This window comes from Rhea pennata, chromosome 5 (genome assembly GCF_028389875.1).
Source record: "Rhea pennata isolate bPtePen1 chromosome 5, bPtePen1.pri, whole genome shotgun sequence".
NCBI lineage: Eukaryota > Metazoa > Chordata > Aves > Rheiformes > Rheidae > Rhea > Rhea pennata.
This window is the reverse complement of record NC_084667.1, coordinates 53187017-53213631: the sequence shown is the minus strand read 5'-3', so window position 1 is coordinate 53213631 and position 26615 is coordinate 53187017. Positions and strand designations below refer to the sequence as shown.

Genomic DNA, 26615 nt, shown 5'->3' with positions numbered 1-26615 from the left:
TCTGTTTCCCTAGGTGTTTTTGCAGACATGTCTCCTGTCTTCTAAATGGAGAACAAATGGGAAACAGGTTAGGCTGTAACAGGTTATAGGTTTATATAAAACCTATAATAGGTTTATATAAACCTATAATAGGTTTAGGTTATGGTAAACCAAAACAGAAATAACTGTTCAGAGACTAGATAATAGGGCTGAAATTCAGTTCTCTAGTCTGTTCCCATCTCTGTTGCTGTAGAATGCTTATGTCTTTCTGTGCCTCAGCTCACTGTCTCCATTTCATAAATGAGTCTCTCTTTCTTAGTAAAGGACTGCTTAGTTTTCCTGTAAATACCAGTGCTGAAGTGGTACTTTGATTCTTATGAAGCTAATTTGCTGTTGGTGGGAAATCTGAAGTCATTTATTCTGCTAATATACAGTTGGATCCTGTGTTACGTGTTGTAGAAAGCAATGGTATTCCTCCCATGTCTGATACATATGCAACATGTAAGCCAGAGAACCCTTTACTTGCCTGTTAATCGATAAAGACATTTATCATCAGAAAACCACTGTCTGCAGAAGTACATTCTTTATATTTTTCCTCCAGAGCTCAAGTAGGAGAGGCAGATGGAACGGAGGATAAGTGTCTCAGCAAGTTGGATGGAGAAGAAATAATTCCCTGCCTCTTCACTTGATTAGTAAATGCAGTTGAACTAACTGCTTTTGTATGAGAAAGAAATAACTTGAGTGAAGAACACCCTATGGATACCAAGTATTATCTTATATTGGCATCTTCTGGGCAGAGGACAAATGATGAAGCCTGTTCGTGTTTTGAAATCACCTCTAAATTTTCATAATTCATTTCATGTCACAGGTGACAGTAGTGTCAGTCTCTTAAAAGAAACAGTTCCCTTTTCAACATTTTGCCTAGTTCCATTTTAGCATTGCTTTGCTCACAACAGCAAGCTTTGGCCAGATAGGTTCTAGAAAGTCTGTTGCAGGGCTGCACTAAAAAACTTGTCTAATTTTTCTTGCGAAATGCTTGGATCCAGCTGGCTAGTGCCTTCAAGGCCTTCATTTTTAGGAATATTAAATTTAACCACAAATGAAAATATTAAAAAAGCCAAGAATGTTAGCGGAGAACTTGATGTTCTTTCTTCTCTCCCTGTCATTAGTTCTTGGTTGTTCAGTAAACACTTTATTATCTAATACATCTATTCTTGTTGTGTATAATGTCATCTTCCTGCAAGTAAGTGCAACCTAATGCATATAGCATTAGAAGGGGCTTCTGTCCTATGGTTCAGTCACTTCCCTTTCCACCATTTCATTACATGATTTTGCCCATCCCATTTCCATCCCCAAGTGTGTTTTTTTTTTGCAAGTTCTAAATTAGAGAAAATGGTAATAACTTCCTTTTGAGATTAATTGAAAGAACTCTTTATGGCAGCTAAGAATGACTGTCACAGGAAAATAAACCTATTTGTTTTGTTTCTGAGTGGAACTCTGATATGAATTTGTAGTAGCTGTGATTACATCTGATTTACAGAGCAGGTTGCAGTAATCACTCTGTCTGATGTAATCATTTTTCTTCACAAATAGGGAGTTCTTCATCACAGCAGAGTGGATGACCTGTCCACAATCATGTAGTGTAGTGAAACTAGACTTTCCACTTCTGGACTATATGTATTTCTGACTTTGGATATGGAGTTGTAACCTCTCCCAGCACCTTCCAAAATGAGAGAAGTTCCTTTTCTAGAATAGACAGCAGGGACCCATGTGAGCACATTTTTGAATGATAGCCTAACCCCTGTGAAACCAGGTTGTGGGCTTCTGCTATGTGTAGGGCTTCTGCTAGCTGGGTATAGCCTCTTGTCGCTTGCATGCAGGAAGTTTTCACTGGCTGGCTGGTAAAACATGTACCCATGAGCTGACAGAGCAGTGGGCTGTTTCAGCAGTACTGAAACACGTGGCAGAGTGTGCTTGAAGGGTGTGTACTCTCACGTTGTCTTGGATGCAGGGGAGATTACTACCCATCTGTGTCTCTGCTATATTATTTTTTTTAGGAGTATTGAGAACTATTAGAAATTAGGTAAGGTGTGTGTTCCTTAGAAGAAATCATTTGTAATAATCCACTTTTTATAAAGTATTTTTTGTTTTGCTTTGTTTGATTTTATTTTCAATTAAAATCAATGAGCAACTTAGAAAATAGACAACTTTGGAAGAGAACTGCTTCTGTGTGTGTGACCTAGCATAAGCATTGTGGTATTTCTGGCACCTGCATGCAAGTGGAAATAGTTTGATTCCCTTATTGTTTATTAAATTGACCTAAAAAACCTGATTATCTTGAGCAGACCAGGCACGGTCTATCTATCAACTCATGATGCTAATTTTCTTGCTATTGGATATAAATGTAACAGCGAGGTAAAACCTGGCACTTGTCTTACTGTTGTCTCTATAAAGCTATCTGCCAGGAAGCGGAGTGCAAGGCATCCTTGCCTGCGAGAGGAGGAACTCTCTGCCAAGCTACATTTATGACCTTTGGAAAAATTATTTTTTTAAGCTGTATTGTAAAGGCCTAGATAGTCTCCCATGAGAGCTGAGTAGGAAACTGGCTTCCCATTTACATCAGTCTGCGTGCTTGCCCTCTGGAGTCTGTGAAAAATTGTGCTGTGGTTTGCTGCGGAGTACCGATAGATTAGGAAGCCTCTTAGCATGCCCTTTTCTCTTGATGTTTGATTGTCCTCAATTGCTTTAAAAAAAAAAAAAAGTAATAATTGTTAAAGCAGATTCTGAAAATGGCCAGGGGGAGTTGCTGGCTGCTAGGACAACCTTTAGGGCTGAGCTTTGAGGTCCTTGTGTCATTTGGATGTAATCTGGACTGCAATTCCACAGGAGAGTATTGGCAGGTGCAAGTTGTTTTCTGTTGCATTGAAGATTAAATAATGACTACTTAGTGATCTCATCCAAAGCTGAAAAGATGATCTCATGCAGCATCTTGTGAAGTGCATGAAAATGACCCTTTGAAGTAAAGAAATCTTTCCATTTGATTCATAGGACACTTATTTTGGGAGGAGGGTAGAAACGATAATAATTCTACCATTCTACCCACAGTAGTGCTAGTCTAGGCTGTTTGAGCATAGATTATTTGTTGTTTGATAAAAACTATTACAGTCCTTGCTGGTTCCCTCTTGACCAGAGGAATATGGGAGAGAAGTCAGGTGGGAAGAGGCATAGTCCCCAAGGAGCCCTTTCACTTGCTAATGCTTCAATTCCTGCCTTCTTAAAAGAAAGAAAATTGAACTGTAATACTGCTTGACATGACTACCTCAGTTCCTGCCTTCCAGACAAAGTTTATGACATTGAAAAGTGAATATGTCTCTATTTTGGCCTGTGTAGGACACTGACTAGAGGAATTTGTTATGCTCCCATAGAACAAAATACCCTCTGAACAGCTGCTTGTCATAGCTATACAGGGGCTTGAGTAACTTTATTCATTGCAGCCTTCTATTAGTCTGTTCCATTCAAAATGATGGTTCAAGTGATGGAAAATCAATAGGGTTATTAATTTGTCTTTCAGAACTTTTTGTGCAAAGGCTCTCTTTGCATTAGCCTTCTTGAAATAACAAGCTATTTTCATGCCAGGCTTCTGCAGTCAGATTGATGTAAATTTAAAGTGTTTACTTTCTTTCGCCACCCATCTTTCCCAGCACCACCGTATTTCCTGCTGTTGGCCCTCTTACTCTGAGGGTTTCCAGGAAGAGCTCTTCTATTCTTGATCTTCCTTTGCTGGAAGCTTCCTTAGATGGATTTGGGGCCAGGAGGAAGGAAAGTTAGTGGCATATTGTGGAAGGAAAGGAGTTAGGGGTTGGGAAGGGGAGGGTGCATTGTTCCTACTGCACTAATTGCTTTCATCAGAAGTCTTGGCTTCAAAAAGATGATACATACCCTTGGAGACTCTGTGAGTGGAAAATACACATTTCAAACTTCTTTTCACATGTTTTGCTGAAACAAAGCAAGAGACAAAGGAAACTATCAAAGCTAAGTAATCTTTTTCTTTGGGGGTAAAGGATCGACACAAAGCTGAAATGGTCTGTTTGCACCTGAATTTCCAGGTCTGTATCTGTACTTCTCCCATTTGAAAAACATTATTTTTCATATGTTTGTGTTGGAAGATCCTCACAGGCAGGCCAAATTAACTAAGAGTCTGTCCTTCAAGTGGTAACTGGTAGATAGCTTCCTGTGGGTAGATGTTTGTAAAACCAGATGTGATTGACTCTTGAAGGAAAAACTGAGAAAGTGAGTACTAATAAGGTTGCTTTCACATGCACAGTAAACACAAAAATAAAAGAGAAAATCTCTCACCCCTTCTCTTCTCCATTACGTTGCAAGAATCCCTTTCAGATTTAGAGAGACAAACAAATTTGAGATCAATATGTGTTCAAGATCCAGCTTCCTGTGGCTTTTGACAAGTTTGTGTGTCTCTTTACATCTGTCTTCTGCTTGAAAAATATTGATCTAGATTGTTAGAAACAATCATCTTTATGTTTTTGTACACAGGAAGAAGTACATACAGTTACTATTATATTTGCTAACATTTTTTCTGTGGAAGTTCTGTTTAATATTAAACAAAAGATCATGGAAGTTTTATTACTTAGTAATAAAATCAACTCAGTGAGTCATTCAGTATCTCTTACCATCTAATGCCCCAATATTTGCAATAGATATGATATCAACTTTCTGTTAAAATATTTTAAAAAATATGTATATTTTAGCTACCTTTGGGCAGAATGACACACGGTTGTATTCTCATATGTACATATGTTAAAAAAAAAAAAAAAAGGTTTTTTTTTTTCAATCTGGGGCTATATCCAGAGCTATTTAATAGGGAACATGAAATACACGGTCTCTCTTTGATTTCACGTTTCATTGCTGGCCTTCTGCCAGTAACAGGGCTGGTACACAGCATTACTGAACGCCAAGCCTGGAATACAAACAAAGGAGGATCTACTAAAAAGTCCTTGTTTTTTCTTGTTTGCTTTTGTTTTGTCAAAGATTAGAAAGAGGAAAACATAGACATTGTCTAGGTCAAGCTGAACTGCAGCGCAGGGACAGAGCCCTTTCAAAATATTGTTGGAAAGCCTAAATATCCTCCTGATTGTTGCCTGGACTGCTTGGATCTGCTGTTGGATACCAGTCTTCGGTAAATCCAAGGTTGTTTTGTTGGGGTGACCCAAGATAAGTTGAACATTTAAAGTTGAAAGTTTGCTTTAAAGCTGTCTCTTGGCTTCAGTGTTTTTGTCTTTCCTCTGCACATCTGCTCTGTTTTTCAACTTCATGTTTGTTAGTAGCTCATGCACCGTCACAGTTGTTAGACTCACCCCCTTTGTGATAATCAGTACGTCCATTTTTCTGGTTGGGCATCCATTCTGTGCTGTGGGAAGACCGCTGTGTCTTAGGCAATATCAGGACTTTTGCAGCCTATTGAGTGATCTTCTTGGTCATATATTCAGTAAAATGTGCTGTCTGAATGAGCATTGGTTCCCGGTAAAGAATCAATGTTTATATGGTACCATAGTTCTTCCTGTGAATCAGGCAAAATTTATTTTTCTTATTGTAGTTTCCTGTTGTGGTAATTAGTTATTAGTTAATTAATATTATTAATTAGGGTGGGTTTGGTACTTTCTTTTTTTTGAGTACTTTTTTGTGCATAGGTATCGGAACTCTTTCTTTTGCCTATGCTGATGAGGTCTTGCAGTGAGGTGGAGGAGACTGGGATAATGTTGGTGTGTAACATGCCCAGGGCAGGGGCTGGGTGATTTGTCTTGGATATCCTTCTGCAGCTTGATAGTTCTGCTTTTGAAATGCAGAGTTAACTCTTTGTGATGGAAATTTAAGGGCTACATAATACCATAAGAATAGATGCAGAGTTACAAAGAGGTGAGTGCATTTTGATGCACCCGTCTCTTAAATGGTTGATCCTTGGGGCTTACCCCCAGCTGTGCTCAAATAGAGATGGCCTATGAAAATACATTGGCCTCACTCTATACTGAGAGACTCTGCTTCAAAGGGGAGGCCTTTTCTGGACTCAGTTAAAATGAGAGGTTTGTGGCTAAGCCCCAGAAGATTAGCTCCAGAATACCCTTATTTCTGCTCCTAGTCCTTTTCTTTACTTAGATGATGCAGATCTTCACTGCTCTGTGCTGACAGTCTCTGAGTTTTACCATCCCCGTGCCCCTTGGCAGCCTGAGAAATTTGCTGTTCTTTTCATAAAGAGAGCTTGTGTTCTGGCTCTTGCATATGTTTGAAGGAGCTGTCTACTTTTACTCTGTGAGGTTCTTTTCAACTTTAGGATATGTCATTGAAGTCCTCCAGACTCTAAAGGGCTTCTGGAAAACAGCTCCCTCCTTTGTGTGCATTGGTATTTTATCCATTTGCCTAAGAGTGGCCATTGGGGCTGGAAAAGAAGTCAGTCACTGGAAGGTCAGCTTAGATGCTTGCTTCTATTGAAGTATTGCCTGGTGTAAAATTGTTTCAGAATCATGCTTTAGTTCTTGTTCTACTTCATTATGCTGTGTCAAGCTTAGGGCTTAGATGATTTTTTAATCAGTTTAGAGTCATTATCATTATAAGTAAAGCACCATCAAGTCTCTTATAGAAAGCAGAAAAGGACAAGGTCCTTTCTGGAAATATCTAGAGTAACATGAATGAGCATAATATGTTGATTGCACAAGAGCGCAGAAAGTGAGGAAGTCATTAATGCTGAGCTGAGTATCAGTAAGCTTAGGGAGGGTGGATAAGGGACTAGAGGAAAGGGAAAACTGTTCAATCCATGGAGGCCAATGTGAGTGTAAGCACTAATGTGAACAAGACCGATGGCAAAGACAGGGCAAATGAATGTAGGAGAGAAAGAATGAGGATGTGCTCAATAGGGGATGGGGAGCTTGAATTTACTGCAGAAACAGAGGCTACTCAAGGCAGAGGGGATCACTGCAGTATGAAAGGAAGAGCAGGGACATGCATCAGAAGGACTTTGGGATGTTTGCTGTCAGATCTCCTCTGAGCTCACATTTCAGGACCACAGCTCGATTAGCCTGTTTACCAGGCATACTTACATGGCTCCACACTACGATATTGGCTGAGCTCCTCACTGTCTTTAACACATTCATCCTCCCAGTATACTGATGAAGTTGCACAGTTTGTTAGCTTCCTGTCTTTTAAGCTGATACATGGAGAGACAAAAGAGCTCTCTTGTTATGCTTTAGATATGTTGAGAGACTCAGACTTTCATGATCAGCAAGTTCAAGCTAGCACCCTAATCCCTGCAACATCCTAATGCCATAAGATGTCTTCTGGCTGTTTGTGAACACAACATGTGTAGAGAAGCACAGATGTATTTGCTTAAGAGGCCTGAGGTAACAAGGCATCTGTTTAAAAACAGATAAATCTCCTCTGTATTTGAGAGCTGACAGTCTCTTGTACCTTCCACTGACAGTGCCTAGTTTTGTAGGTAACTGTTCTCACTACTTGAAGCTCTGAATGTGCTGGGGGCAGCAGACTAATGAATATTACTGTCTATGTGTTTTGGGTGTTAATGACTTGAAACGAACCCATCTCCTGCTCCAGAGAGCCAGAAGGGGCTTTTTATCCAGAGACACTGCTTGCAAGTGTAAGACTTAGCAGCTGGATCTGACAGTCTTAGTGACCAACTCTGGAAAAGGCTCTGTCCCTTCTTTTTCCCAGGTGGCAGCACAATTAAGGATGTCTTTGGGGAATTCACTCTGTACATTCTTCAGGGATTATTATATATGTTAGGCAATGAATTACCATTGAATTGTGCGTCATGGCCCTGTGAAGGAAAGCCACGTGTGTGCTCTGAGTGATGCAGTGGGTTCACTAAACCCTTGTGCAGGATCCTCTTAGCCTCAAAAGAATAATCCCTTTTTAGCAAGCCATCGGTTCAGACTGTTTAGTCAGCAGCAAGCAATAACTTGCCATTGCTTTAAAAACAAAACAAAACAAAACAGAAAACCCAACCCACTCGGCTAGTCAGTGTTTGGAGCAAAGTCAGTTGCTGGGAATAGATATCTCCATTCTTTTGCCTCTAGTTCAGTTTCCAGCAAAGTGCATCTCCCAAGGCCACATCATCATACTCTTGGGTATCTTGTGGAATGTTCCACATTCACTTTGGTTCATTCACTGAAGCAAGTAGCATGTGGAAATAGGGTTTAATGAAAACAATCACTTGGAAAAGCATTTGCCATGCATTTGCACAAATGCTTTTGAAGAAATGAGTGGAAATGCAAAGATGGTTTTGGGAAGTTACGTTAAACAAAGGCAGATTTTAACTTTGGAAAAGTTTGTCTGATCTTGGGTGAGTAGGATAGATGATTAAGCCCATTGATTTTATGGGATGAGGGTGAGGGCAAGGATGGAACTCAGCTTATCTTGCAATATCTGGCAGCTATGTATGTGTTCATGGCCAAGATGTATTGCAGTCATGTCCTCAGGGAATGGGGAACTGAGTTCCCAAGATGAAGATCCATAAGGATATTTCTTATTGTCAGATAAGGAGAGTATGAGCTTAGAGAAGTAGCAAGATGGAGGCTTTCAAAACTCCAGGAGGACACACTGAAGCAGCAGTCTCTGCAGCTCTGCCAAACAATTTCCAGCCGCTGTCGTCCAGCTCTTAGCGCTCTGTTCAGCACAGTTAGAGGACAGTAAAAACAACAACATTAAAGAACCTAAATTTATTTCTGAGCTCAACTCAGACGGTTTTGATGTTCATGTGCAGTAATTCAATGCAATTGCAAGGCTGACCCCAAGATAGCAGTATGTCATCTTTCTTTTCCTAATTGCTTTTCTCAGCCCTGCTCACAGCTGTTACTGTGGCACTTTGCCACTGGCTCCTTCAGAGATGATGTGGTTGCAGCACAGGTTTCACTGCTGATGGTGTGTCCACAAGAGGAATTTGCCATCCTAAAACAACTGTCAAGTTTGTGTTTATTTCAAATGTCAGTGTCCAGACAGGTCACTTCCTGCATTGCCAATGTCTCTTTGCCTTCTCTTGAAGGAAAACTAGAGATTGATTACGTACTTAAGTCAGTATTTTTCACTTTTCAGACAAACTAATGCCTTTATTTTCCCCCTGTATTTGTTCTGCAGGAATATATTGATGCTCACCCTGAAACCATTGTCCTGGACCCTCTTCCAGCTATTCGGACACTTCTGGACCGATCCAAGTCTTACGAGCTAATTCGGCAAATAGAGGCATACATGCAAGGTAGGCCAATCACCTGCTCTCCCAGAAGGCTTTTTCGGGATTTGTAGAGAAAGAAGCAGCTGGTTTCTGGAGGCTGGACATGCCGTTTTAAATAGTGGTTTTGAGCCCCTTGCATTCTGTCTCTCCATGGGAGTACAAACCCTGAAGCATTCCTATGTCACAGGATTGTCCTCTGGAATCCAATGCTCTTGTTTCTTAAAGTGTAAGAAGGAGGTTTGGATCTGGTTAAAATATGACGTGGGTTTAATGGGAAGCATATTTATCACAGTAAGTACTCCTAGAAGCTTGGAAAATATTTGTGTGTGTGTGCTGGTAAACTGACATGATTGTACAAACTTAACAGCTTGGTATGGGAATCCTGAGGCCTGAGTTTGGGGGAGATTTATGGAAAAAGAAAAATCCTTTCTGGAAAGGACTAAAAGACACAAAATTGTACACTGAGCTAAGATGTTTCAGAAATACTGGAATCCTACTGCTTTAGCTAATTGCTAGAAAGAAACATAATTCACTTCTGGGTTTGGCTAGTTACCTGATGCAGACTGTTCTCTTTAATTGGCATCATCGGATTGTATACTGATATTTGGAAGGACGCTCCATTTGAGCCTGAATGGTTCTAGTATCTTACCATTTAATTAAGGCCTTTAGTTTCCTTTCTATTTCTGTTGTCATCCTAACCTAATGTGATTAGCTTCTGTGCTGAGAGACTTTAATGTATTATTCTTTTAACATTACGAGTTTTTTTTTTCTTGCTTGTTTTTAAACAAAAGGGGAGGGAGACTGCTAACACTTAGTATTTTACTCTCTTTTCATTGATAGTATCTGATCCTGTCACTGACACTGTCACTGATACTATCACTGATAGCTAGTATTTAGCAACTAAAGTGCAGCTGTTTCTTGAAGTATTTCTTGTCTTTTGAGATTAAATCTAGAGTAACTCTTGAAGTAACTCTACTATTCTTTTCAACTATAGTTTGGGGAAATTGCTTTTCTGAACTATGTTCTAATGTGCTGGTGTTGCAGTTATCATTTTGATTGTGTTATCCTTGTCTTTAGGGGCTGAGAAGAAGCTTGTCAATTTGTATTTTTGTAAATGTGAATTTATAGGCCTACTGTCTGCCCTGCAAAGCAGTGTCTTTAGGAGCTTCTCAACTATGTAAAAGTAAGAATAAGACTAATAATTTGCAACACCTCTCCCTTATGCTTTGGAATCTCTTTAATGGAAAATGTCCAAATATTTTTAAAGAATTTTGTTTTGAAATGGTTCTTGCAGGGTATATAAGGGGGAGAGAAGTTCTAAGTGAAACCTGTGCTCTGCAGAAGTGCTTGCTTTTTTGTTCTGACAGTGAAAAGATTCTTTTTTTTTATTGTAATTGATATTATTATTGTCCCTATGGGAACAATATGCTCAGGAGAGTAAATGGTTTTTGCAAGTATTTCAGTCTCCTCTGATCAAACCAATGAGAAAAAAGACTAAGTCCTTAAGGAGGAAAAAAGGTAGGTTTGGATTCAGTCAAATCTGACACTTTGAAGAGAAACTGTTAATAAAATTGAGGAACTAGGGAGGGGAAAGCAGTTTTCACTGACCACGGCACTGCTAGGTGGCCAAATCCCCTTCTCTGACTACGTCTCAGCTTATTTCTATCTCATAATCAAAATACCATAACATAAACATTGAATTTAGCTTTTTTATTTAGCAGGGGATATCTCAAGAGAGCAGAATAATTGGCTAACTTGTTGGCCTGGCCTGGTCTAAGTAGATCAATCTCTGTATTCCTATGTGTAATGATTTGCAGTGAGAAATTCAGGAGACCAAAAAAGGAGAGGTCCCTATAGACAGCATGGTATATTTTTTCCCCCTCCTTGTTTTCACCTCCAAATCAGCAGAGTTTTCTGCTTTGCTACTGTCTTGTGAAACCCCAAGGCCATGAGCACTTAGAAAACTCAAACAAGAAGTAATACATTTGTAAATAGAATGACGTATTAAGAGCTTCATTTTTTTGTTTCAAAATTTCAAAATAGAAGTCGCTACCAAGAACAATATTGTAGTATTTAGGTGCAACTAGACAGCCTGTTTTATCACAAGGTACAAATTTGGTGTAATGGGGTAAGTTAAGTGCAAGAAGTTATCTTTTCCAAGGGAATGTCTTGAACTCTAGAGAGTTGAGTATTTGTGCGAGGAAGAATCTTATGCTCGGGAAAATCTTTAAAATGAAAATTCAATATCTGTCTTGGAGACTGGTTTTAGATCTAGGTGGTCATTACCTCTCTGAATTATGGTTTAGAGTAAATAGAAGTGTAGCATAGTCTGTCTTTGTGATCTTCTCTTTACATTTCATTTCAATGCTGTAGAACTGTACAATTAAAGATATGTATCAGTTTGGTTAAAGGGAATACAAGCATGTGCTCTGCTCTCTCCAGTACGTACAATGCTGAAGCCTCCTGCATCTGTTACCTACGTCTTTGAAAATACCAGGTGTGGCTGAGATGGCTGCAGTCTGCAGCAGTAGGGCTCAGCATTCTATAAGCCATTTGATTTAAAAGTAATTATCTTCTAGATATTGCCTTCTATCTTCTAGAATTAATGCCTTACCTGTCCTTTCAACAGTGAATTCTCAGTATTTCCTGAAAGAGGAGTTCCCATCTGAAGTGTATAAAACTGACTATCCGGAAATCCTTAGGCGTATTGAAAGTCCTGTAGCATGCTCTATCTGGGGTCCGGGGTCTGAAAGATAAGCGGTTTGCTCTAGCCTCAGAGAAATGGATAGGAAAGATGCTTTGTGGCACACTTTTTGTCTTTATTACTGAGTGCTGTGGCTATTGAAAAACTGAGGTGGAGAGTAGAATTATATATAAGTAGGCAAGAGCTGTACAATTTTGGGCAAAACTGGGGAATGAACATGGGAAATGAACATGAACTTTCCAGGTCCTAAACCGACGCTATAACCAGTCAGTCCTTGCGGAGGTGTTCGGATTCATATTGCACCCAGTGTGCCAGCGTGCAGCTAACAGTTTTTCAGGGGAATTGTAGAGAGGGTTTTTTTTTTCCAGATTCCAGCCTTACAAGGAAGTGAGAGTCTCATCTAAGAATTATAGTAAGAGGTACTTTAACATTCATTTTTAGTGGATTATTTTTTGGAAGAAATAGTCTGATCTGGGCTGTGACTTCCTCTATCCTGTTCTCTGTTATTTTGAGTGCAATCTCTAAAAGAGCTAGTCATTCGGAAACCTTCGTTTCTGTATCTTTTTTCAAAAGACTTTTAAAAAACAGTTTGCATTCCCAGCTTGTGTCCTACATAGCTGGCAGGTCTCTCTGAAGTAAATCACTGCAGAGTTTTGTTGGCATAGGAGTGTACTCTCAGCAGTTGTGCTGCTTTGTTTACTTATCTGTGAAGAATGACTTCTGATATCAAAATGCTCTAGATCAGATACGCTAATGTTTGGTGAAAGATTAGGAGCATGATTTACTGGAAATTTTGTTTTTAACAGGGAATTGTATGGCTGGAGCTGTCTCAGCTGTTTGCAGGCTCTGACCTCTCGAAAAATAACTGAATTTCCATGTTCAAAAGCTGTGATCTTGCAGCCACAAACTCACGACCTGACTTTTTAAACTATGCTTAAGATAGTAGTAGATAATCGCTTGTGAGTAGGCTTAGGAATCTAGCCTTTTTTACATTGCGTTTTTAGTTTAAAGGTTAAAAGGTTTTAAAATTCTCTACATATCTTACAAGTAATAATCTAAACTGAAGGAATTCAAACCAGAGCTGAGATAAACATGCTGTTCACTAGTTGCTCTACTTATTATTTGTACTTATAACTCAGCTTCCTTTTTGGTCTCAAGTGATTAACAGGTTTCTTGGATAGTGTTTGGACTTAAGTATTGCAGACCCTGGAGTTCATTTCTTTAATCACTTGCACGTGGATTTTTTTCCATGATTTTAATATCTTCTTGTTCTTAGATTATTTTTAATAATTCATTTAGAAATTTTAGATTTGAAGATAAATTTATTGTCATAGGATTCCTCTGGAAAACAGGTTTCTTGTGTGAACTAAGTTGTTACTCCTGAATTTCCCTCTCTCAACAGCCGCCTTTGAAGTACAGGAACTATTCCCTGAAGACATGCCAAACAATATAAAACCATTTAGGTATGATATTTTCATCCCCATGTGTAATTCAAACTGTTTATGTGTGATTGTTTGCCATATTATGAAATGCTGCTGCTCTGTGTGGTGCTTTCTGATTTTCAAGAATATCGAGGAATGGAGGACAACAGCATTGTTTTCTTCTCTGAATTTCTTAATTGGATTCTTTCTTTCTTTCTTGTAATTAAAGAAATACTTCCTGAACAGCTGCATATATCTTCTGTGACCAGAAGAGAGAAGCTCAGCATGATGTAATGCATAAGGCACTTGATTTGGGACTCTAGGTTTTTCTGCTCAGCACTGGGTCTGACTTGCTGCATGACCTTGGGCACAGCAAGTCAGCCTGGTGTATCTTCCTTGTCTTGATGCTTCTCTGCTTGTCTTTTCCCTTTAGATGTCACATTTTTCAGGATAGGAACCCCTTTCTCAAATATTCATGTACACACTCTGATACAGTAAGTTTCTGATGTCAAGCAATGTTCTTAGGTGATGTTTTAGTAGATACAGTAGATCTATTGTTGAGCAGAAAACTGGGTATCTACAATTGGATGCCGAAGTAAGTAGCCTGATTTTGTCTTTGGAAGATGTGAAACTTGTGTTTCTGGAGTGCTGCATGCTCAGGATTTGTCAAAATTAGGCCACCCAGTTAAAGTGCCTGAAAATAGCTTTAGATGTATAACTTTAGGCATTCCCCTTTTGAAACTATGGTCACTATTATCTGGCCTACTTTTCAGAGGGGGAGGAGAAGACTATTACTGCAGCTCAATTTTAGGCACCTTCTGTCTATATTTGAAGCTCCTAATAAGTTGAAAGGAAAAATCTGTTTTTAATTAAAGGGCTCTAAATCATCCACCTGAGGATCACATGTTTATGCAGGGACACATCACTTTAGCATCTGAGTTAGAGGCCTGACATTAGCCACTGCAAATAACCCTTCAAGTGTTTGGATGCAAAAGTCTCCCTTGTTGATTGTACATCCTCTTTCCACCAAGAGGGCATGCAAACAGATGTCTCATTAACTTGCTGCAAGTATGGTGCATGTTCACTCACTACATTTTAATTCCTGTCTCAAAACTAGTATGCTAGCATGGAGGGAAGTAGTTGGAATGAAAGTAATGTTCTCTGTGGCTGCAAGAACTTTGTCCGAAGAGCATGAGCACATAACAGCCTTGCATGTGACAATGCTCTGTACTGTGGCTGTCAGCATTTTCAGTACATCTCAGCCCTGCTGTGTCAAACTGGAAGGACTGTGGGACTTTTGACCCAAGGAGGTATCACCTGACATCTTTCTCAAAAAAGCTCATTTATTCACATGGGAGGGGGTTGACAGAGAGACATGGTCGTCTTGGTGTTATATTTCAAAGCCAGACCTTGTTTATTGTAAAGTAGACAGCTGCTTCCAAAGGACTAAAACTATCCTGAGAGAAGTAGCAGGAAAAGAAATAGAGGGAACCCAGAATCTCCTTTTTTGTACAATTGCATAGCTTGCTCTTGTAACGTAGTTTAAAAAAGGATTTCCTGAGGTAAAAATGTTGAAAATTAGATGTGAATATACTCATCTTTTCCCTTCTTGTCCCTCTCTTCCTCCCCAGGTTTCCATTATTTTGAGGACAAAACTTTGTCCCATAGTAGGTAGGAAACAGGTAGTTGGGTACCTACATGGAAAGGAACATACTTGTTCACAGTCCCTCAGTCCCTGCTCCTCATGTTACCCAGTCAGTAGTAAGGTTATGCTGAGCAAGGTGCGTCAGCTAGGTAGTATCCAAGCTGGTTCTGTAGTCCAATACAGACACAAAGCCTGGAGACTAAAAAAAAAACACAAAGCTTTTCTGCAATTTGACTTCTAGTATGCTAACCAGAACTCCTTGAACTAATAAACTATCTTCATCTTCTCTTCCAGCAGTCTTGATGGTTACTGAGCTTTCAAAATAAGCCTGCCTGTAAGGTTTAGATGTTACTTTTGGAGGCACTTAGGCTTAATCCTTCAATCTTGTATGCTTTTATGGCCAGATATGTGGAATTTACTTCACATTTTCAATCTCATTTGCTTATCAGCAGCTACAAAGAAACAAGCTTGGAGCCTTTTATCCATTTATTGCATAGTAGTGTTGGAAATATTTGTTTTACATCCATGTGCGTCATTTCAAAGCCCTGTATACTTGATGAAGCACTGTATACTTGATGAAGCTGAAAACATGCACAATTTATAGCAATTCAAGGAAGAACTTCTGTTGAACTTTGTGTTTGTGTTTGGGTGGAGCTAAAGAAAGAATGACTCAATTTGGGGGGTAAAGATAAAAGATTTTGGGGGTAAAGATAAAAACCATATCGCAGTCTGCTTCATGGGGCATTCTTAAGGCATCTCCAGTTTGTTTTTTGGGACCAGAGTACAGAATAAATCTTGAAGATAATTTTCTCCTTTTAGAATAAGGAAAGGAGGAACATGGATTCTTCTGGTCATGAAGAAGTCTTCATTGAATAAACCCAGTATTTTAAATTCCAGCAGAGTTGTTTCAAGTTATTCTGATCATCTTAAGCTGAAATTTCCCTGGCTGGTATCTAGCAAGAGAAGATGCTTTTCCCAATACTTGTGTGCTATAAAAAGTAAAGAAGGGGCAACAAATGGTAAATTGATCGCAGTACCAATGAAAAACACAACTGTAAATACTTTTTGCAGCAGGTGCCTTTCTCGTTGATGTTTCTACTCACGTTACGTAAGACTGTAAGTCAAGAGAAAAGTTTTGAAAAATAGGATCTTTTCTCTGAATTAGAACCCAGGGCTCAGCTAGCAGAACATTCTTCAAGTTCCAGTGTGGTGTGTTCATGTTACTTTTACAACAAACTGCTTCTTCAGCAGCAAAATATGATACAGTAGTCTAACCTGGACAAGAAAAATAACATCCATCAAATTGCCCCAGACAAGGATCTAGCCAACATGTGAGACTTCTGGATAGATTTTAATCTCCTCCTAATGAGGAGTCTCACTTGACTTTAAGGCTTTGTCAAATTAGCTTGGGATCAGCTGATGGTAACAGTGCCTGAGAGATCCTTGAAGAGGATACCTTTGCTCACCAGTTTCACTAGCATCCAATCTAAAAGCAGTATCAGCTGCTTTTTCATTTATCTGCTGGCTTTTTTTTTGCAACTGTTACGGCATCTGAACATATCAGCAAACAAAATAATGAATGCTTGAGTGCCTTTTTGTTCCTTGATATCAGTAGGCTCTTCCCTCTCGTGCACTCTCTGTATAGTTTTCTGTAGATAAAGTAGAAGAGGCTGTAAATATGAAGTTTGACGGGAGGGACTTGAGGTGATCTGATTTTCTTGTGTGGTTTGTTATTAAGTGGAACCAAACCTCCATGATGGCCTGCCTTACTAGACAAGGTTATGAATAAAATGTCATTGTCATTTGATACAGCGCAAAGATTTTGTCTTTCTTCCTGTTTTGGGCACCTTTCTTACTGTAATGATTGGAAAATCCTGATTTTTCTTGTAATTTTTTTTTTCAAATTTGTAAATCCTGTTTATGGGGCAAAATGAAGGTGTGTACGTCCATCTATAGACATGCAGGGCTGTGTGGAGACAGTGAACTCTTCTGGAATGTCAGTAGCCATAGTTAATTAAGGTCACTGTGTCGCTTTTTTAAAAAGGAAACGAAACACTGATTCTCCAGGATACAGCTTAGGTCAATGAAAGTGGAAAGATGCTGCGCTGAGAACAAGGCATGGTAGTGTTACAGGCATACGTTGCATCCTGTTTGATGGGCAAAATGAATTGCTTTGAGCATGTTGCAGAACATGTGGCATTTGGAGGGAAATACGCAGCTTGTTTACTTCTGTGCATTGAGAATGGGCCACTGCTTGTTAAATCAGGGTAAAAATAATCTGAATAGTAGAAAAAAATGTATCTCCCAAATGGCAGTGTCTGACCATGCTACTCAGGTTGCTTTCACTATTTTTGTCCTGTTAGAGTTCTTTGAAGCTGTCAGCTGAAGATTGGATAGATAGATACTAATCAGCATGTTGAAATAACTTTCCAAAAAAAAAATCACTCCTTTGAGAGCTAACATTAAGTAAACAGAAGTGTCACAAAGTACGAGACAGACACCAAAGACAGAGATAAATAAACTACTTTCAATGTGGCTAGTCAAACATTCCATCCTACTGGTGTTCCAGTATATTTATTATCTCTCTGGAAAAGGTGGATGAACACAGGGTGGCAAATCTTTCAGACAAACCCAATTGTTTGTTTTTCTTCCAGGCTATGGGAGGCAGGAATATCAGGTGGGCCTACCACAGGTCAGGGAAGAGCCAGCAGAACGACAGATGAAGTTTATTGCAGTCTCTTGGGCCCACAAAGAAATAATACAAGCGTTCATGCATTGTTAACTTCTGAATTGACTCACTGCTCAGGAAGGACCTTGGCATCACAGTGGATAGTGCACTGGAAACTTCTGCCCCCTGTGCCTCCGTAGGCAAAAGAGAACCTGCCAACAGAATCAAACAAAAAGATTATGGGGGCCAAAAATAACATTGGAAGATACTGAGCATACAGTTATGGAAATAAAATGCTTTCTCTCTCCAGAGGACTGAGTTCAGTTCTGCTTCCCTGAATTCAAAAATACACATTAGAAATGAAAGAAATTCTAGGGAGAGGGACTGTAGTTGGGGCCAAGAGACAGCCACACAAGAAGATAGTGAGATAAACTTGGGACCAAAAGAGATGGAACAAAACCTGGGCAAATAAAAAATGGATAAATGAAAAAGGAGAAATGTTCTCCTTTTTATCTTTTCCTACCATGTTGAAGTTGAGATTTCCCGTAGAGCTTATTCTGTCTGTGGAATTGCCATAAAATATCAACTAAGAGCATACTTGAACAGAAAAAAGAAAGGAAGTTTTCACAGATGTACTAAATAAGTATATGCTATTTGTTCAGAAGCTTTACAAACAGTCGTGCTTTGGGATGCACAATAATGACTGGTGGAAATTAGAAAAACTCCATTTATGAACTCTGAACTTTCATAACTTGGGATATGTTGGGGGACAGCATGTATTCATTTTTCTCTGAGTTTCTGCCACTTGGCAGTGGATTTCAGATGACATGATACTATCAGCTGACCTGTAGTCTCATTTGGCTTGATAATGCCTATGTTCTGTTCCCATCTCCTGTGAAGTAACAGTGCCTGAAAGGACACTGATGGTTTAAAGAGTTTTCCAATTCCACATAAATTTTAAACCTGGTAAAAGTAGTAATATTTTGGCACTTTTACCTTCTCCTGAGTGAAATTCAGGGATTTTATTTTAATTGTTCTGCATGTTAAGTGGGAACTTCAAATACAGCCTGAAGTGTTAAAGCTGCTCCTTCAGAAGTATAGCTGGATAATGTAGTTGTAATGTCTTTTCTTCTGTAATTCTGTCTTGCACTTTGTTAAAGGAAATCTCAGTGGAGTGAGGCAAGGTTGTGCCTGCGAGGGCAGGAGCCGTGGCACTGCTGGGCAGATGTTGATAATATATGACAAGGTCTTAACAGTAGGAACATCCTTGAGTGAGTTTGTCTATTAATTCTTGTTCTACTGGAGGATCAAAGGTTTTCCTCCAGATCACTTCTGTGTGTTGTTTGAGATAGGGTGTTACTTAGAGCACTGGGACCTCTAAGTGACTTTTAAAATTCTTGTTTCATTTTCTCCCTCGTTACCTAATGAAATTCCGATGAAAACCTACCAGTTGCAAAATTTATCTCCCATGTGAACATAAAAACAAATGAACAGATAGTACTTTTCCAGTCTCACTCTGCTGGTTGCCTTACAAGTGTGTTCCATGATCAGAATAGTTGCTGTATCTTTCCCTTTCTGCAGCTCAGCTACTAGCTTCTTTAGCGTCTCCTGGGATGAGGAGAGTGAGATTTCAGCTGTTACTAAGCGTGTTAACTTTAGATGCAGCGTCAGGATTCCTACACAAGAGAGTGTTCATATTCTAGTTCCTCCTTAACCAGCTTGAGATACAGTGGGGGTGTTTGCTCTGTCTCACACTGAGTGCCCACAAGCAGCCAGCAACGAAATCTATCCTGCAGAGATGCAAAATGTCAGTGTTGCAAATATTCCTACCCTACATCATCATTACTGATATAAATATTCTGATTAAGGTCCTTTTCTTGACCAAAAGATGCTAAAATAGTCTGAGGAAGGCTTCTTCTCTTAAAACTGAATGTGCTCACTCCTTCACACCAGGTTATTTGGTTGCTGGTGCATGGATGCAATGTCTATCCAGGTCAGTAGTAGGGAGACTGGATTTGAGCCCCATCCTGTGCTAAGTTCTGGTCCAGATATAATGCCTGTAGTCTATGTGCAGCATTAAGGGCGAGGTGTATGTCAAGGGGAATTTCTGAATCTGCCAGAATATGGTACTCAGATTTTAGGATCCATAAGTCTTGTTAAGCAGTTTCATTACAGCCAGATCTGCAGAACAGTTGTGTTTTTCAAATAGGTCTAGTTCCAGAGCTCTCCAGCCTGACTTGCATTATCTGATATTTCAAGAAATGCAGTGAACAGAAACTGTTCCTCAGGGCCAGGAACCAGGCATTTCTGATCTCTGTTGTGAGATCAAGGTCTCGACTCGGACTCAGTTTACTCTGAAACACCAGCTACACTTGCCCGCTTCACAGAGGGATCCTCCTGCGGGTTAGTCAGCACCTAGAGAAGCCTGTGAACGTGGCAGGTCCGATCGTGGCTGATGTGTGAGGGGACAGCGATCGGTTGTTTGCCATGCTAGGCAGAGGAAACATAAGAAGTGATTGGTTTAATTGACAGCAGAAGGAGTTAAGTAGGGTAGGATTTGAGGATTTTTTTGGCTGCAGGGCTGCTGTAGAGCTGGGGCAAACTAGTGCTGGGAAAAACTAATTGAGTAGTTATGAACTTCCTTAATTGGAAGTTTTAGGAACAGATTGGACAAACATCTGTCAGTGATGATGTGAGCATTTCATCTTGCCTGAATGCAATGGGACGTGCATAGCTACCTTTGAGGTCCTTTCCAGACCGGTACTTTCAGGTGTTAATTGTCCTTCAGAAAGAAAAGCATCAACTGGTTAAAGCTTGAGCCAGCGAGCTTAGCAATGTCTTGCTGAAACTGTGAGACACCAGCCCTGTGTGGGCCCAGCATGGAGGGAGACCTGTAACGCATACGCCCACCTGTGCTGATGCAAGAGCTACATGGTATGAGTTGGTTTGGGCTGACGCTGAGGGGATGTCTCCGTGGGTGAATGCAATTGGACTCAAACATGCTTGGGCGCACTCTCTTGTGAAAAGCAGGGTGTTTTAGCTGGGCACCCACGTTACTGTGGCTGTGAGACTTTTGGGCTGAAGCTCACTTCTTTCCACCTAGTTCGGGATGCTGAAAGGGGAGCTGTGGTCTGTCTGCACCTGTTCGTGTGGACCTAATGCAGCAGGAGCAAATGTTTCTCCTCTAGTGCAGGAATCTGTGGCATGAGTTTGTCATTTGCTTCAGAAGGGTGAGGCAGTTGAAGGGTGGATGCATTCCTCAGTCAGCAGGCTCCTCTTGCCCCGCGGCATTCGTTAGGCAACCACACATTAAATCTAAAGCTATAAATTGTATAATTTGCATAAGATATTAGGCAGAGAAGCACAATGGGACGGATGCTAATTGCTGATTTGGGAACCCTTGCAAGAATTTGCTAGGAGATAAACTGCAGTTACCTCAGTGTTGGGCAATTAGTGTTGGTTTTCTAGAGGGAGAGAAGTGTACCGTATCAACTAATTTCTTGTACTGTGTAATTTGCTGATGCCACTGCTGCTCTTGGGGAGAGCTTTTAATTCCTATTTAAGAAAATATTTTTTAAAACCCTGCTAGTTAGTTTTGGCAGGAGAATATACACAGTTCAGGAGGGGTGCTTCAAATAAGAGAGCTAAACCAACTCAAATGAACACTCCTTGTATTATGTCACAGGGAAATCAATTCTACTACAGGTTCTTTGCCATTGCATAAATAAGTCTGGTCTAGGTTATCTTGCAAGTGGGTTGTTATTTGGCTGATTTTTGCCTTCTCAACCTGGAAGTCTTGTTTGAGATCTGGGGATAAAATCTACACTGACATTTTAGTGCAATAATCATGAATTTTGGCACTGAGTTTTCTAATCGGTTGTGAGGATGCCAATTAGTTAAACTGCTGAATCTTGAGTTTGTTTACCTAGATAGTTATGGTGCTTAGGGACTGCTGAGCTCTAAATTTGTTTGATTTTTTAGTCATTCTGTGTGTTGTCTCTTACAACATATTCCCACAATGTTTGTATGCTTTCCCGTTTTCTGTGCTGTTCATGAAATATAGGCAATGCTGGTAGTCTGATGTTCCCCCTGAAGGTCTTGTAATGCAGGAAGGTAAATGTTCCAGGCGCTAGAGCTGATAATAATTGCCCCTATTTGTCGGTATTTTGAAAGAAAATTATATTAAAAGTGAGAGCTGAAAATATCGGCTTCATTTTCTTTGAAGAAATAATTCATTTATAACAAGATTAAAAGTTGTGGTGGTAAGGTTTCAGCATTTTTATGATTTCAGAATTTGGAGAAGAAAAAAGAGAGAAAATGATATCTCCTGTTTCTTTCCCCTTCCTCCCCACCTTTTTTTCCACATTTTGCCTAGCTAAAGGTCCTTTGGAATACAGTGATTTGTTCTTTCAGACTCTCTGAAACACCTATAGGAGGTAAGAGCATGGAGCTTTGCTTTCCTGGGAAAGTATTTTGCTTTACATCCGAGACAGAAATTTAGGCCCTGTTGCAAACATTTTGCTTTGTCCATTTGTTTTGAACTTAAACATTAAGAGCTTACTACTGCTGTAAACCGGTTATACACAGAAGCAAAACAAGCTGTGCTCATAATGGTTTCAGGGAAAGGGGGAGGCTGGAGTTACCCGTGAGTCCGTCTGGGACAGCCTGAGAGTTTGTCTGCGTTAGGTGTGCTGCTTTTCATTCGTACTGGTAAGTGATAGCTCTAGTGTGGATGCTCTTACACAACTTCCTGCGTGGGAAGGGGGATAAACTGTACCAGAATAGAGCACCTTTGTACTCTGCACAGCTACATCCGTGCAGGTGTTGGGGCAGAGTAACTATTCCAGATGGTAATTGCACCTCTGGCAAGAACTGCCTTATAGATGCAGTTCTTTGCAAGCGCACGCCTGTCCCGAGCCAAGATCAGGCAGCGTTTTGCCTCTTCCCTCTTGCCTTCTCCTTAGGTTATTACTTTGAAAGATGCAGTTGTGGATTAGGGTAAATCCTCTGTGCAACAGGTGGAAGAGGTGTAATCAGTGGCATCATTTAACATAGCCAAGTTGCTGAAACAACAGTGCTATCTGTTTCAAGCACAGGTAGCTTCACGGGTTGGTCTGTGAAGAGCTGGGATGTTGGAAACCAGTGTCATGTACCAGATGCAGCAGCTGTAGCCACCTAAGCTCTTTTCACTGCCTCCTGCTTGTTCCTGTCCCAACTCAATGGCATGCCACTACGTTGCCTCAGCCAGCACAAATGTTTGCTGGGTCAAGCTGTGGTGGGACCAGGGAATTAATCCAATTTTTAAAACCTTGCCCTCCCTTCCTCCCTCCAACATTATTTTATTTTTACTCTGGGTCAGTTCCCTGGTGTGTATGATAGCATGGCCCCACAAATACATATTCTGGTGCAGCTTGGGGGCAGTATGCCAGGGCTTGAAGGCAGGAAGCAGGCAGGCAGGAGTAGGTTTTTGCAAGGACGTAGGACACAGGAACAAATAAAACCAGAATCGCTGCTGAACCATTTGTAATATTAAACCACAGACAGGGAGAAATGGCAGAGGAGCTGACGGAAAAGATGGTAAGGAAGTACCTGATACAGCTAAAGATGTGGTACGTATGTACCTGTGAGCGTACTGCTCCCCCTTCTGCCCTCCAGAAAGAACAACCGCCCCCCCCCAAAACAAACAAACAAACAAACAAAAACCCAACAACACACACAAAAAAACAAGAGCCAGACAGACTGATGTTTGGACTGAACAGCAGCTGAAAAGGGGCTTTGGATTCACCTTCCCTTTCCCTGCAAAACCTTCCCTACTCTCCGGACATCAAACCCTCCTCATTTTGTTCTGTCTACAACGAAATTGGACTTTATGTGTTATTACAGAAGAACACATGTAGATTTATCAAGTCCCATCCTACTGTTGTAGGCACTTTGTCATACAGTCCCGGGGTGCTCCAGGGGGAGAGGAGTCCGGTTCGTTGCCCTTTCCCCACCCCATATGCCAACTGGAAGGTTGCTCAGGAACCTGGATATTTTAACAGATAAAAATCTCTTTTAATTTCCAGCCCAAATTTAGTCACAGTGAGTTTATACCAAATAATATAGTGAGTATACACTAAAAGCAATACCAACTTCTTCTACCAATACAGATACCTCTCTGCATTGGCCATTTCACCTTTGGTTGAAGCCTTAAATTTTGACAAGGACAGAAGAGAGAGGTGGGATTCAAAGTGTAGTAAGTATCAGCTGGATGAGAATAAAACACGTGCAGGCATGCACACACACACGCAGGCTAGTGCTACCTTTTGATTTGTCCCAAGGATTTTATCTTAGGGAAAAACCTCTTTGTAGTTAGCTCTACCTAATCCTAAAATCACATTATTTTTTCTTCTATTTTAGATATATCAAAGAATCACCAAACAAAACATATCCTAAATGTAAATATACTTATTCTTAGGTTTATTTTTAACCATGCCTGTAAATTAATAAATTTCCCCAAATCATTAGCATGTATTTAGTTGTAGTGAAAGTAAAAACCTGCCTGGAACTGAAAAGTTAAACAAGTACTTTTCATATTTAGTTGAATGTGTCTGGTCAAATGCTGTTGTTTTTGGTTCGTTTCCCTTTGCTCCTTCTAAGCTCTCATGCCGTCTTTGTTTTTCATTTCATTTTGTCCAAGAGAATTTTTTAAAAATAAATTTCCATACTTGGTTAGCCCTTGTGGGAAAATCCATTTTTCATTTTGTCAAGGTAAATCCACATGCACTGAATGTTTGTTGAGGCGTATAGGGAAGCTGGTCTGTTTGAAACCTAAATATGTATAGACTTCCTCTTCTTTCTTGTATTAAAATATAAAATAAGCCTTTTCAAAACCTTTTTCTAGTTTAAGCATTTCTGCTGTGTGCTCTAGTGGCCTGAGCTTTTCTCTGCATACATCATATAACACAACTTCTGGATGGAAGAGTAAGATGCTGTTGCATGTTTTTACTGGCTGTAGGGCACACAGGATTAATCTTGGAATTAAACTTAACTGTCATTACCTCCTTTAAAGTGAGGGTACCTTGTCAAACAGGAAGGTGGGGAAAAGATTTGAAATTGTTAAAGCCAAACCTGTAGCAGAGCTCTGCTTGGCTGAGACTTAAAAGGTTTGAGTCTCCTCCAAGCCTTTCCAATGGTGCCTGGGCAGGTACCAGTCTCTCTGCCCCTCCGTTTTTTTGTTTCCCGTCTCTGTCCTTCATCCGTCCTATTTGTCTAGTTTGAAACTTCTCTGGGGTAGTGACTATCCCTTATGATGTGTTTTTTCACAGTACTCAAAAAAAATAACCCCAGAACTGGTCTATATTAAACCTTTCAGTGCAACTGTAGTACAAGTAATCCTACAATATTATGGGAAAATAGTAAGCCTACCACAGTGTCCACACAGCTTTTAATTATACCTATACACAGATATAAGTGGGGTATTTGTTGAAAACTGAATGCTGAGCTATGACCTGGTTTCTTTAAACATTCAGGTTTTGTCGTTATTTTGAAGCCTGCAGTATCTGATGCTAAAAATACACTGTGCCGAGCTTCCCACGTGTAGGTAGTTATATAAACCTTGCCATAAATACTTGCTCACTAAATCGTTATAGGAATGTCTTAATGTGCCATTCCTAGGAGATTTACTTAAAGCAACCCAAAATTGAGTAGAAAAACACAAATTAGAATATGAGAATTCCTAGACCCACTTAGATCCTGTTCCCTTTTTATAGCATCATATCAATCATTTCATGCTTTAGTCTGTCATTTCTCTAGTATCTAGGCAAAGCTAAAGAGGGCTATGAAGACTCTTCCTTAATTCTTCAGTCAACTGTGAAATGCTGTGGTGGGTAGTGCACTATAAAAGTTGCAAGCCTTAAAGAGGTTTAAGCTTCTGTAAGGTGATGAAGATGAGTGGTGCCCAGTCCATCACATTCATGTCCACAAATTTTTCTGTGCATGTCCTGCTTAGAGTTAAAAACTAGGATTGTAAAGTCATTGTACCAGGAACCTCCATGGATTTTTGTTTCTACAGGGAAACAAAATTGCAGTCTATTAGAACTCATACTATCAGCCAAGTACTAATTCAAACCTTATGATAAATCTCAACAGTGAAGAAAATACTAATGCACAGAACAGCATGGCTTGAATGCTTCTAGAGCACTGGAGGAGCGAGACCTGTCTTCTGTGAAGGATGGTGGATTTGCTGCATAGTTCCCTCTGTCCCTGGAAAGGCCAGCCTGTCTCCTGGGGCCCTTGCAGAGCCCTAATTTTGCTAGAGCACTGGAATGAAAAGGAACATACATTGATTTTTAGAAGCAGGAGGATTATGGTGTTCATTTTGAAAGCATCTGATTTCTTTCAGCTTGCAGATGTCATTTCTGCCGTGCATACAATGAGATTGCGATGTATAGCTCCGCTTTGACTTATCATTGGTCTGGGTACCACAGAGGTAGTTTGTCTGTTTTATGAAAGACAAATGAAAGATAAGTGGAATTTTTCAGAGCACCCTGTTTTACCTATAGCAGTTCTTATCCAGCTGATTCAATTCTAAGTAACATTTGTTGGTCTTATCAGAGAGTTCTTGCCTTTTTAACTTATAGTGATGTTGCAGAAGAATTTTGGTTTTCCTGATCTTTTGTTCTTCTCTAATTTTTAACTCTTCCCTTTTCATCCTGGGTAGATGACCTAGAAAAGAAAGATAGAGGAGTGCTGCTGCTTTTCAGAAGGGTGCTCAGCAACTTCCTGCCAAAAGAAGTCAGGCAACTGAGCAAGAGAAGGCAAGTTCAGAGGATAAGGAAATTCAGGCTGTGTAATGGGGGGGAGGAGGGATTGCATTAATAGTCATGAAAATAGATTACTAGTCATAGTATTAATTTTTGAAAGAGACATTGCAAAAGAAGTCAGTAATCCAAATTTAATCCATTTTG

The 26615-nt window shown here is 40.0% G+C and overlaps 1 protein-coding gene across 2 annotated transcripts in view; it reads left to right on the top strand.

Annotated features, from left to right (window-relative positions):
• The window catches only part of ITPK1 (inositol-tetrakisphosphate 1-kinase), a 155767-nt gene that overhangs the window by 81809 nt on the left and 47343 nt on the right, over positions 1 to 26615 (top strand). For both annotated transcript variants that reach the window (XM_062576991.1, XM_062576992.1), the window contains one exon: positions 9136 to 9253. In XM_062576991.1, coding sequence (XP_062432975.1) covers positions 9136 to 9253 — 118 coding nt within the window. The remainder of the gene's footprint in view (positions 1 to 9135; positions 9254 to 26615) is intronic.